General features: G+C 37.6%; 2 protein-coding genes across 7 annotated transcripts in view; both read left to right on the top strand.

The window, feature by feature from the left end:
* Positions 1-436: 436 nt before the first annotated feature.
* Positions 437-6,204, top strand: lemd1 (LEM domain containing 1). Of its 5 annotated transcripts, none has more exons than XM_024292849.2 (11): positions 437-883; positions 3,082-3,193; positions 3,290-3,439; positions 3,515-3,585; positions 3,723-3,806; positions 3,914-4,069; positions 4,201-4,287; positions 4,380-4,466; positions 4,596-4,685; positions 5,360-5,433; positions 5,568-6,204. In XM_024292849.2, exons 1-11 carry the CDS (start codon positions 659-661, stop codon positions 5,869-5,871), a joined length of 1,440 nt encoding a protein of 479 aa, XP_024148617.1. In that variant the 5' UTR covers positions 437-658; the 3' UTR covers positions 5,872-6,204. The 5 variants fall into 5 exon arrangements, with proteins under 5 accessions (XP_024148617.1, XP_024148618.1, XP_024148621.1 ...); XM_024292850.2 differs by having other exon boundaries at positions 438-883; positions 3,524-3,585; XM_024292853.2 differs by having other exon boundaries at positions 439-850.
* A 144-nt stretch (positions 6,205-6,348) lies between these two features.
* Positions 6,349-10,178, top strand: part of pm20d1.2 (peptidase M20 domain containing 1, tandem duplicate 2) — a 6,856-nt gene continuing 3,026 nt past the window's right edge. The window contains exons 1-8 of one of the 2 annotated variants that reach the window (XM_024293962.2): positions 6,349-7,127; positions 7,238-7,321; positions 8,737-8,972; positions 9,049-9,135; positions 9,230-9,363; positions 9,445-9,564; positions 9,654-9,729; positions 9,798-9,859. In XM_024293962.2, the coding sequence (XP_024149730.1) occupies positions 6,935-7,127; positions 7,238-7,321; positions 8,737-8,972; positions 9,049-9,135; positions 9,230-9,363; positions 9,445-9,564; positions 9,654-9,729; positions 9,798-9,859 (992 nt within the window). In that variant the 5' untranslated portion in view covers positions 6,349-6,934. The remainder of the gene's footprint in view (positions 7,128-7,237; positions 7,322-8,736; positions 8,973-9,048; positions 9,136-9,229; positions 9,364-9,444; positions 9,565-9,653; positions 9,730-9,797; positions 9,860-10,178) is intronic. The other variant, XM_024293963.2, reaches the window with a different exon arrangement.

Here is a 10,178-nt window from a genome sequence, read left to right as displayed (position 1 = left end):
CTTTATGTGCTAAATCGATTTATATTTTTATCGATTATTTATCTATTAAGCTTAAACTGACTTTAATTGATTCATAGATTTTATTAACCCAGCCCTAATGTGGAGTAAGCCCATCCCTGCTTCCCATCATCCACCTGTTTACACACTCTCCTGCTAGCTTACAGCCCCTCAAACCCCAAGCAACAAAAATAGCAAACAATATTTAAGCTATCCAGCAGCTGCCTTCATTTTCACCTTAGTATTTTCTAGAAACAAAATACTATATTTGTGTTTTTTAATTAAGTACTAACCCTTTCTGTTTTAACTGACTATTTTTCACCATATACACCTCCGAATAATCAGAATAATTGAAATATTTTAGCTAAATCATACTGCAAAACAACAGTTGGGTTTCTAGGTTGGTATATTATAATTAAAAAAATATTAAATAATCAATGTAAACGTAAAAATAAATCAGTAAAGCAGAGTTTGGGTCAGTGTACAGCCATAGCTCACATGCTGTCAATCAAGTGTAAAGACGCAGCTGTTCTCAATCAGGCTGTGATCCAGACTGTAGCAGCAGGCGGAGGGCTCTTACACGGAGCAGACCCTCACTCTTTTCTTTTCTTTCTTTTTAAATTACTATTAATGTTTTAATATCGTTCGTTGTCCTGCTAACATGCCTTTCGTGGAGGACCCTGCTCACCTCTCCAAAGCTCGCCTCAAGTCAGATTTAGTTGCCCACAATGTGGCGCTGCCACCTGCAGCGAGCAAGAAGGAGGTTTATGTGGAGCTGCACCTGAGGAACATCGAACAGAAAAACGCTGCGGAATTCTCCAGCGATGACGAGGAGCAGACACAGGAGGAAGCAGTGAGTCCCTCTGAGAATCCGTGTTTTGAAAATGTAGGTACAATTCATGACGATTAAAAATATATATATACTTTTTAGATTTATATTTAAAATTGCAAAACGTTTGTGAAAAGCAAATTTGATCCAAAATGCATGAAGCGTAGACGTGACTGCTTCTTTACTGCCAGCTGCACAATATAGATTTACAGGAGACATTTGGGACTTGGGGCCAGTCTTGGAGAAGCGTGCACACCTGTCACACTCTGTTACTGGAGCTCCACTCATACTCAAGGGAGAGTTCATTCACACAAAACATGATCAGAATAGTATTATTTAACAGCACTTCCTTGATTTTGGCTTAGATTTTTTTTTTTATCCACACGTTTTGTTTTTTTTTTAATTAATTAATATGCAAGTTGTATCCAAACAAGACTTTATTCTTTTAAAGTCATTGCATTTGCTAAGTTTGTTACTCAAAACACATAGATCAAATGGTATAGGGATCAGACTGCAACCTGCTGCAAGTGAGCCATCACATCAATGTAATTACTTTTTTAAAGATCTCTGTCAAACCATTCCATCACAGAACTTTAGATGTACAAAGTCCATCTGTATTTTTTTAAATTCTTTTATCTTTGATCTTGAGCAACTCTATCAACATACCCTTTCAACCTTAAGTTTTTTTTTTTTGGTTTGTTTGGTTTATTAATGTGTCCACAAAACCACATCCTACCTAGACTGTATTTTGAGGTGTATTCAGACCAGAAAGTCTGTTGGTCCAGGGATGAGTCCGGATCGAATCCTAAACCTTGCACTTTGTCCATACTCAGGCTGCCATCAACTGGATGTTTATTTTTCTAACTAAAACTTGTAAACAAAACCACGTGACTAAAGATCTCTTCAGTCATTGGTCAGCAGTTAGGAAAGTGGGGCAAAGCAACAATATATACATATAAATATGTATTTGGTTAACAATTTTGTTTTTTATGTTTGTGGCATACTTGCCAACTTGATGTTAAATTTTGTTTCTTTGTAAGTTGTATGTTTTGGATGGGCTTTGATAAGCATGATGCTTCAGCCCATCCCTTTTTGGTTGATATAGATTATCATTTAAAGGTTGTGAAATGTTAAATGTATACAATCAGCCAAAAATAATCTTCTTCTTCTTCAAAAAGAATAATGGAAACCCTAAGCTTTGCAATCCTTATTCAAGCTTTATATTTCGTTGGCCAATGGTACGGCTCCTTTTTTTGCTAGTTTGGTACGGTAGAGGCATGCGGCAAGGCGGTTAATGAGGAGGTGACGGCTAAGACTAAGCTCATAAGTGTTTGTGGCATACAAATCGTCTGGAAACCAGTGTGAGAAGCAATGTGTTTCACGTTAAAAGCAAATTCTAGTCCAACTGGAAAGAAAGTGAGGCCACCTCAAAGGATTAGTCAGAGTGTGGTTCCTGGTCCTAGACCAGGGTCTTAGGGAAGATCTCTTCACTCTTGGTTTGTTCAAGACTTCTTCAATCAACTGGATTCTTTTCTTGCTGTTCACGCTCATTCAAACGTTTGTGGCATGTCCATATTGCTTAGCTCATTAAGAGAAACTTTTCACTATTTTTACATCTAATCTTCAATTGCCCTCATGCTTTAACATCATGTAGCTGTAATTTAATAATAAATCTTCATTTCCCAATCTAGGAAAAAAATGCGCATTGACTTGGTGTTTTGCATTTAATGTAGTCTTTTACATAACAGATCATTATTTTGTCACATTGAACCCAGCTTTTTTTCCCCTCCATACTTGGCTTTGAAGTCTTTGGCTTTCTTTCAAAAGTCTAGAGTCAAACAGAAACTTTTCAGTTTGATTCCATCTCAGTCTTTTTGTCTTTCCACAAATTTTTAGTCCGATTGTTCTGTTATGCCATTTTGTTGAGGACTATTTTTCATGGCGAGCAATTTAAACTGAGCTATAAATGATTCAGGCAGAAAAGATATCTAACTCGAAGGGCGAACGTGCCGTGTCTACCAATAGACGACTGCCAAGAAACCAAAATCATGACCCATTTTATTGTAGCAGATATCAGCACATCACAATAGAAATTACTCTTCATTACTTACGCCTATGCCACTGTCCAAATGTGATTTAGTTCTTCGTGAGCAATATTTTCCAAGCTTGTTCTTATTTTTCTTTTTAGCTATGTCGTCTATGAATTTTTTTTTTTTTTTCCACATCCACAACTGTAGCTCTTTTTTTCCCCTTAGGGCAGGAATGAGGACCCAGAAGTTACACAAGTGCCAGATCCAAGTAAATTAACAGATGAGTGTCTGAAGGCAGCACTGCTCAAACATGGGGTTAAAGCCGGCCCCATAGTAGGTAAGAATGGTAAAACTTGAGATGGGTGACTTTCTCTTGATGCAATCTCCTGTCCCCTCTGAGACAAATTGTGTCATGTGAATTGGTTAATTCTAGCCTCCACCAGGGCTCTGTATGAGAAGAAGCTCAGGAAGCTGCTGCTTCATTCCAATGGGGACGGTGAATTAAACGGAGCAGAAAAAGCGGAACTGTACTCGGATAGTGAGGAAGAGCAAGAGGAGGAGGAGGAACCAGATGAAGAATCAGGTAGGATTTTTTTTTTCATAATTTTTGTTTTCTGGATTCATAAAATTCTTGCTTTGTTTTTTTTTTAACTCTCAGATTGCTCAGTTTCAGAAGAAGAACAACAAAAACCCAAAGAAACAAAGAAGATTCAGAGTGAAAACAACAAGGTGAGAAATCATTTAGATTTTTTTGGAACAGCAGCACAAACTTTGTGATTTGACTGTCACAATAGCACCATCTAAGGGTTGCCACTAACATCTTTGGTTAGCCTCTGTATAAAACAGAAATTTCATAACCTTTTTAGCTTTTTTACTTTTTACAGGCAGAGTTGAAATTTCACAGAGGTGATTTTTCTTACCAGCAGTGCTTTTTGCTATCATCAAGGCTGGTAAATATGTAATTGTTTTTTTTTCCCCTCAAGATTCTTTCTGAAGTTGAAAATAAATTAAGACGTTCAATTTCTTTTATTTTTGATGTTCTTTTGGGCTTGTGTAGCGAGCTGTTCCTTCTAGAAATGGGAAACCTTGTTCCAAGAGGCATTCAAAGAATGTGTTAAAGTCATCAGAGCGCTCTCAGTCCAGCTGCTCACAGATTCTTGCAGGAATTAGCAAACCATCTGCTACAGGTCAACACTCTGGATTAAGATCAGCGGTAGGCCGAAATTTTTCTTATGGATTTCTTTGTTTTGACTCATTTGTATTTATTTATGATTTGGATCAATTTCACAGAAATTGTGAAGAGACATTTTGTTATCCCTGACATCCAAAAACCAAATCTTGCAGGTCCCGCCTGCTTCCAAAACAATGGTCTCTAATGACTGCTCTTCAGTTTCCTCTAAGACCTTCAGTATCACCCAAATGGTTCAAGAGGAAAGTTGCTCCTAAGTGCACAAATTTGAAAGAAAATCACATTATTGTGTCTGTTATTATACCTTAATGTAAACTGTCACTGTGAACAACAGATGGAGAGTCGGAGCGCGGTCTCTGATTGCACAGTCGAGGAGCTGAACAGCAGCAGTGTGGGGGGACATTGTTCAAGGTCTTATAGGGTCAGTAATTTCCAGCTTGTTCAGTCGCACTCTAAGCTCAAACTGTGGGATTGAAGTGTGAGAAAGGCTCACTTGTGACTGAGTTCACTTCAGACTATAATAATCTTGTTATAATTTCTCAATTTTTAGTTCGACATGAATGATTTAGACAAGAGCAGGAGCACAGATCAGTCCCTGTACTACACTCCCAAAGATGTTCATCCCTCATGTGGAATGAAGGCATAGACACTTTCTTTCTGACTTTTCCTTACTTACATGCTTCTAATCTCACTGCACTTGGTTACATAAAACTCCACAAAACTGCTGTGCCCTTTGTCACTCTGAGGACCAAAATTGTGCAACGTAGAGATTGGGTGAGCTACTTTAAAGAACAGTTACGCTTTAGATGCAGACTGTTTAAGTAAAAAAATATACATGGTGTTTTTCATGAGCACAAAAATAAAACAGATTTTTGATTAATTTCCTTACAATTATGTTCAGAAATCTACATTTTAGTTGTTAGATGATGTTCTATGTAGTTTATTGCTTTTTCAAAGTAAAGTACAGACCTTCACTGAGTGCACTTTGGAGTTTTTTGGTTTGGGTGTCCATTTTTTACAGATTTCTTTTGACAACTCAATTATTTTATTTTTCCTGGTTGCAGCTGGCTCCTAAATATGTCTGCACAATTGTGGTGCTTTTGAGTATTTTTTTTTTCCATTTGCTACCTGATCTTCATTTCTGAGACGGCACAGTTTTGATGTGAAGAGCACCTCACTGGAAGTGGATTGCAGCACCAGTCACACTTGTCCTTCTTTTCCCTGACTCTTCTCTGTGGATCTCTCCTTTGGGACTTTTCTTTCTTGTTTTTATGTACTCTGACATTCATTTTTAACTTTTTTTTTTTTTTTTAGTTACCTCAAGAAAAAGTGAAAAATATTTTGAAAGAAGCCTTGCCAGAAACTAAGACCACAACCACAAGGATTTAGTAAGTATCCCTACATTACCTATTTCCAGATGTTAATCAACTTGGTTTTCCTTTTGCTAAAGTCCACAAATGACAAATTTTAACTAACTTTTGATCCTAAAGGGAGTTTAAAATTTCTAATATTGCCCTTTCAGTGCCACTCCTAGAAGACCCATCAAAGGTGCAGCGCAGAGACCCATCCAGTACTCGTTGCCGCACACTCTCGTCAGTCCTGTGACTCTGGAAAGAAGAGAGGTGGAGCGTCGCCTAGTGTCCATCCACATACAGATCTTGTTTTTTGTCTTTGTGGCATGCATTATTTTCTTCATTTATGTGAACGTTCAGGACAGCACCGTTTTGGCCTTACTTGACAGTTTGAGCCATTGCTTTGACAAGGAGGGTGGGACTTTATTACTGCCTGAGACAGAAGACACACAAGCACTCTACGAACAGGATTAACTTTAACCTTCAGTTGACTACAGCGTTTGAACATTGATTGGTGTGTTGATTCATAAAACGTCGTCCAAGGAACACATTAACTTTGTTCTACTTTATTGGCTGCAACCTTTCTTGTTGTACAGATCTATTTCATATGGGATCTTTTTTTATTAGTGAATGTTATTCCAGGGTGCTTCATGTTTTCTGTCACTGCATAAATATGCTAGAACTCAGGATAAATATTTTTAAACTTCAACCCAGTCATTTCATGATCTAAACTGTTACTTTGTACCATCTGTGTGTTTGACCTTTTTAAATTTCAACTGTTTCAATAAAGGATGTTTTGCTTAATAATCCTGGTGTATTGACTTTGCAGAAGTAACTGTAAGATAAGAACGGATATAAACAGAGATGGGGCTGACAACAGCTAAATTGGGTCATCGGGTAAATTTGGGCCATGTAAGGTTGGAGGATCACAGCTCTTTAAGTTAACAGCCAGTTAATACAAACGTATACCCAAAAAAAAAAAAATCATGGTAAGCACCCTAACATGCCTAATTGTAATGAGCCACACATTTTAGCTTAAACAAGCCATGTTAGGAGTTGAGTTTTATTGTCAAAAATCACGCTTGTCATAACTCTTCGCAGTTTGAGCTGATTAGTTGGTCCATTTTACCTCAAAAATGTGGAACTGCTAATGTTTCAACAGCTGTAAAGTTTTAATAATGCCCTATCTCACAAATTCAACCCAAAACATTAAAAGAAGTATTAATATTATGAAAACAATTGAATTTTATACATTGTTCTTTTTAAATTTTTTTTTTTATTACCAGTTTCCAGATTAATAAAAAGTTGTAAAATTTAGTTAAGGTGGGGTTTCTGAAAATATAGATTCTGATAAAGGTTTTAAAAAATAACTTAAAGTATAAATTGGCATGATAGGCCCATATATATACAGTATATAAACCGTTAATGATTACCCTCTTTGGGATATATAACCAGCAGGAGGCGCTGGTTTTCACAGACCGGCTGCAGTAAACAGTTTCCGCTTTTAGATGACACAGTGACAGAGCCGAATTTCAAAATGTACAAGTTCATAAAGATTGTATTTATTAGCGTGTTTATTACAATACTGGCTGTTTTCAGCATTGCGTCCATCAGGACGTTTTCCTTGGACGTAAATGCAGGACTGCAACTCGCACAATGGGAAAAGACCAACAACATGTCGCTGGTCATAGACCACCATCAGAGAGAGGAGCTGCTAGCAAAGTTTAAAGGTAATGGAAGTCTTTAGATGACAAGAAAAGCAGAATATATAGAGAAAAAATGCAGAATATCGTGGTATAATCTAGGTAGAAACCAGAAGTCTGTTTCTTCCTTCATTTAGAGGCGATCCGAATCCCTACAGTGTCCTCAGAGACGGAAATCAACACCACAGCTCTCAATCACTTTGGAGAGCTCCTCCGTAAAGGTAAAACCACGCGAGTGGACTCTCCCGGCTCCCGTACGAGTCCGTGGGTTTAACAGTTTCCTCATAACAGAACATTTTATTATTGTTTCGCTGTTACAGGCTACCTAAGCTAATTTCAAGCTAACATGACAGTCGGGAATTCATTAGTTTGTCCCCTTTCTCCTCCCTGCAGACAGCTTCAAAACTTTTATTTATAAAAGTAATAAATAATGATTTAACAAAACTGATAGAGAGTAGAGCTGAAACGAACTGAAGGTGTTTTATCCGCCTTTTTACCTGAAGTCATTCATTAGTGTTGCGTTCAGGTGTCACGTAATTTAAAGCTGCATTGTTAAACTAAAAGCTGACAGTTCCAACTTTATTTACTGTTATATAAACTAGGATTTTTTTTCTGTAGCCCTAAGTGATTATTTTCTTTAAATCGTCAAATAGTGGTCAAAATGGGAGTATGAAAGCCATGTTGCTTAAACTGTAATAGCCTACAGGCTTGAAAACAAACGGGAAAAAAGCTGTCATGTGACATGGAATGCCAGTTTTGTAATAAATAAATAAAATAATATTTTTGGTGCAGAAAAACTGTTAGTTCTGCTAGTATTCTAGCCATCAAAGCAAAATAAATAAATCAAAAAAAAAAAAAAAAAGAAAGAAAAGGATTTATCAACCTCCTTATTATTTTTTTAAGTTTTCAAATCCAAAAGTTTTCTTAAAGTTTGAAACACAATTGCCAAAGTCTCGATATCTTCATCCATTAAGGAAAAAAACAAAACATTTATAGGTAATTTTTTTTTTTTAGGCAAATTTTTAACATTCAGAAATACAAACACTGAATCTCCCCTGACTATTAACAACTTGTTATGAAAATCAATCATTAACTGGAATGTTTGTTACATGCAGCTTTGAAAACTTGTTTTACAAATTTTTGTTCTAGAAAAAGTTTTGTTATAAACCCACTGTAATAAACATATTGTTTTTGGTGTTTTTAATGTTCTCGACATTTTTCTGATAATGGAGAATATATATGTATATAGCAAATTAGGTTTAAATGAGCTTTTCTGAGTATTTCTTTACTAAAATCACCGTAAATCAAGAGCAGACAAAAAAAACTCTTAAAAATAAGCTTGTGGTTGTGACATAGAAGCTAATCAGCAGGCCAAAATCTTCCTGCTCGGCTCCATTCGGATTAATTTACTTGTAGACGACTAGATTCATGCATGTCTGAGCTGGCATCTGGCTAAATGAAAACTGTTTGGCTGGATAGCTCCAATATTGTTTGGCATTTTTGTTGCACCGGTAATGCTAGGTTGGGGTTGTGAGGGGCTGTAAGCTAGCGAGAGAGAGTGTAAACAGATGGATGATGGGAAGGGGAGACGGGCTTGCCGGTTTCCTTCTGTAAGTGTCCTTGTCTTTTTTGTCAGCTTTCCCCACAGTTTTCTCCTCAAGTTTGGTTCAACATGAGTTGGTGGCTAATTACAGCCACCTGTTCTATGTGCGAGGATCCCAGCCTGACTTGGTTCCATATATGCTGCTGGCCCACATTGATGTAGTACCTGCCACCGAGTCAGATGGCTGGGAGGCTCCGCCTTTTTCTGCCAAAGAGATAGATGGCTTCATCTATGGTAGAGGCACCATAGACGACAAGAACTCTTTAATGGTGGGGGATCAAAAACAGAATTATGCATTTAGAAACATGGATCCAGATGAATCAATGTTCTTACGTCTTTCTTCAGGCCATACTTCAAGCCTTGGAGTACCTACTAATTAAAGGCTATGCTCCCCGAAGGGGGTTTTACATTGGTTTTGGTCACGATGAAGAGGTGGGTGAAGCATTCATTAAACTTTAATCTAAAAAAAATAGATGATAAATGATGAAGCTTAAATCGGATCTCTCTGCTGTATGTCATTTTGAAGGTCAGAGGTTACAATGGAGCTATGAACATCGTTCGCCTGCTGAAGCAGCGAAATGTGGAGCTATCATTTGTGCTGGATGAGGGCCTGGCTGTAATGGATGGAATCATCCGTGGCTTGGAAGGACCTGCCGCCCTGTAAAGTTAAAATTAACTTTAAATCACACTTCTTTTACATTTTAATTTTTTTTTATTGGTTTGTGTTAATGTGTTTTACAGAATTGGACTGAGTGAAAAAGGCTCGGCCAACGTGAAGCTCTCTGTGTCTATGACTCCTGGTCACTCCTCAATACCTCCTAGGGAGTCCAGTATTGGGATTTTGTCTGCAGCAATAAAAAGGTAAAACCACGAGGTTTAATTCACAACATTTTATTTAAATATCATGTTGAGCATCCTAGACTCCTTTGTATTTACTGCTGGTTTGTCAGACTGGAGGACAACCCCATGCCGAGACTGTTTGGTCTCGGACCTGAACGGGAAACTTTTGAGCATCTGGCCCACAAGGTAGAACAAACTTCAATCAATAGGAGTGTCCTGGGTCTGTTTTTTCACAATTCTTTCTTTGTCCTCAGTTTTCACTTCCACTGAAGTTTGTGATGTCAAATTTGTGGCTGTTCTCTTCGGTCCTCTCCAGGTAATCAAAATCCAGTTCTTTAAAGTCCCACCCTGATCGTCTTTTGAGCTATTCTGAATGTTTCCCCAGTGGTCTTTTAATTATGATTATGATATTTTAAGGCAAAATCAAAAATATGTGTCACTCTCCAGGACATTGTTTCTGCAGAAATTTTCTTCTGAGATGAAGGCGGGACCATTGGTGCAGAGTAGAGCTGCGTTCACACCGAAAGTGATTCGTTCAGCAGAGACGTCCAGTTTCAATGTTAAATCAGCGTTCATATGCAATCTGAAGTTCTGCATCGGGATTTTATCGGCATCTGGGTTTAACAACAGTGCAA

The sequence above is a fragment of the Oryzias melastigma genome, linkage group LG7 (genome assembly GCF_002922805.2).
Source record: "Oryzias melastigma strain HK-1 linkage group LG7, ASM292280v2, whole genome shotgun sequence".
Classification (NCBI taxonomy): domain Eukaryota; kingdom Metazoa; phylum Chordata; class Actinopteri; order Beloniformes; family Adrianichthyidae; genus Oryzias; species Oryzias melastigma.
The sequence above is the reverse complement of the archived record's forward strand: the minus strand, read 5'-3'. Positions and strand labels throughout refer to the sequence as shown.